The sequence below is a fragment of the Simochromis diagramma genome, unplaced genomic scaffold (genome assembly GCF_900408965.1).
Source record: "Simochromis diagramma unplaced genomic scaffold, fSimDia1.1 OVJJ01000308.1, whole genome shotgun sequence".
NCBI lineage: Eukaryota > Metazoa > Chordata > Actinopteri > Cichliformes > Cichlidae > Simochromis > Simochromis diagramma.
The window spans coordinates 3,990,126-3,992,625 of record NW_024386785.1 but is presented as its reverse complement, the minus strand read 5'-3'; the positions used below and the strand labels follow the sequence as shown (position 1 = coordinate 3,992,625).

The 2,500-nt window shown below is 52.2% G+C and overlaps 1 protein-coding gene across 1 annotated transcript in view; it reads right to left on the bottom strand.

Moving 5' to 3' along the window:
- LOC120728103 (nucleolar protein 4-like) overlaps window positions 1-2,500 on the bottom strand; it is an 87,395-nt gene that overhangs the window by 81,981 nt on the left and 2,914 nt on the right. Inside the window, exon 2 of the mRNA XM_040022817.1 lies at window positions 1,824-1,935. Within this exon, the coding sequence (XP_039878751.1) occupies window positions 1,824-1,935 (112 nt within the window). The remainder of the gene's footprint in view (window positions 1-1,823; window positions 1,936-2,500) is intronic.

The following is a 2,500-nucleotide window of genomic DNA, read 5'->3' as shown; positions in this document are numbered from 1 at the left end:
GGGGTGAAGCCTCACCCCCGCTAGGCAGGAAGGCAATTAGCAGTTTTCCCTCTCTGAGAGCCATCCAGCGTCAGATACACTCCGTGTGTGTGTGTGTGTGTGTGTGTGTGTGTGTGTGTGTGTGTGTGTGTGTGTGTGTGTGTGTGTGTGTGTGTGTGTACAGGTATTACCATCTTTGTGGGGACAGACAGCCCTCATGGGGACCCGGTCTGGGTCAGGCGTTCATTTTTGATGGTTTGGGTAAGCGGCTAGGAAAGCATTATGTCAATGAGATGTCCCCACAAGGATATAAATACAAACGTGTGTGCGTGCGTGTGTGTGTGTGTGTTGGGATTCACGGGTCTTGCTCTGAGAATCAGTTGGACGCTCTGACTGGGAGGTTGTTGCTGCACAGAAACTCGATGGGTGAAAGTCGCTGTGATGGCGTCCGTTTGCTCCTCTAATCCACAAACCTGTCAGGACTCCTCTTCACACCCCCACCCCACTCCTCCCCAGACTCTGTGGAAAATGAGCGTTTCTAGGCCCATTTTCTTTGTTAAAGCCATTAATTAGGCTAATTGAGGAGAGAGACGGGACAATCCAATGACTCCTCGATTTAATGAAGGATGAGAAGACGGCAGAAGGGGAAAAATGGGGGAAGGGATGGATGGTGGGATGGGACAGGAAGCCAGCAGCAGTGGGGGAGGATAGAAGAGCTCGAAGCCGGATGGATGGATGGAGGCAAGACAGAAGTCTTCTGCAGCACGCACATGAGCAGGAGAAGTGTAACGCTCCCTGCTGCAGAAGCATTCAGAGCTTTAAAGCTGTGTGTGTCTGTGTGCGCACAGGTGAGCTTCAGTGCTTTAAAGTTGTGTGTGTCTGTGTGCGCACAGGTGAGCTTCAGAGCTTTAAAGCTGTGTGTGTCTGTGTGCGCACAGGTGAGCTTCAGTGCTTTAAAGCTGTGTGTGTCTGTGTGCGCACAGGTGAGCTTCAGTGCTTTAAAGTTGTGTGTGTCTGTGTGCGCACAGGTGAGCTTCAGAGCTTTAAAGCTGTGTGTGTCTGTGTGCGCACAGGTGAGCTTCAGAGCTTTAAAGCTGCTCCTGCTGATGGACGCTTCATCTGTGCACTACTTCGACACGCTCGGGTGTTTCTGTGTTCCCGTGCGCACTCTGGTGTTTTGTATTTTAGCCGTGTGAGGCTGATGTAAGTGCAACAAACATCTTAAATCTTTAACCAGCGTCTGCTGAGAAGGTGAAGCTGTGTTTATTCACAGAACAGATGCTGGAGGCGGCACAGAACGTGAGGAATGTGGACGTCCGCGTCTCTCTGCGGACTTCTCGGCCTCGGCCGTCTCATCGCTTTCGTTTCTCGTCTCTGAACCGAAGCAGTAAAAGTCAGACGCTGTCACGATTTTTCCCCACAGCACAAAAATGTTTTAACACGAGCGTTTCCATCGTGAAGCGGCTCCAGCTCCGTTTGCTCTTTACACCTCGTGTTTGCATTAAATTGGCTTTGTGGTGAGAAGAAAGATTTCCTGCAGGCATGCAGCGCTGCGAGTAGCAGCGAGAATCTCAGAGTGTTTGTTTTTATGTCTAATTGTGTTTGTCGGGCGGCTGCAGAGGCTTCAGAGCCGCCGTGAGCAGCTCCTCATCAGCGTGACGGACAGGCGCCTGCTTTTCAAACTCCAGACATTTCCCTCATTTCTTAGAGACTGTCGGCACAGGAGGACAAATCTGGTGGTGCACAGCACGAGGCTCAAACATGAACTTTCCCCCGAGCCTCGTCCTCCCGTGCGCCTGTGTTTCAGCTCTGCAGCTCAAACCCAGGGGAGACGCCGTTTGTACCTTTGCAGTCCTGCGTGGTGGTGCTGATGTGCATCCTCTTCTGACACTCGCCGCAGCTCATCAGGAAGCGAGTCACCGCCTCTCTGGGCAGGAAGGCGTACGTCTCCGCTATCTGAGGGAGAGAACAGAGACAGAGAGGAAGAGGATGTTCAGTCAGACTCTTCATCGAGTGTCTGAGATCCGGGAAAATGCGTCCACGTGTCGCTACGTTTCGTCGGTCTCTGTCATCGTGTGTTCACTTTTATTTCGTTAGCGTCGTGTTTTTGTCAGGAAACAAAGATGGCAGATCAAAGCTTTAATAAATGAAACGAACGCTGCCTTTGACCTCCGGGTGACCTTCACCTGGTGGGAGGCGAACAATCGCCATGCCGCTGCAGTCGAGCTGAGTCGATCTCTGCAACAGCTGACCCGACTCAGCAGGTGACATTTCAGAATAAAAGCGAGGCAGCTGAGCGGCTGTTACACGGTTACGACAGTTCTGGTCGCGCCGCGGTTTCCAGACTTTTTAGCCAATGAGTGTGCGATATCGCAGTCGGACCCGCCCCTCAACCATCACGTCTGCTTCCTAACACTAAGCTGGGGACGGCTTCAAAACAGGACGTCCCTCACCGGCGGTGACATCACTGACAGCTGACACCATAAACTCTGTTATCAGCAGAAGAATCAAACGCCGTCGG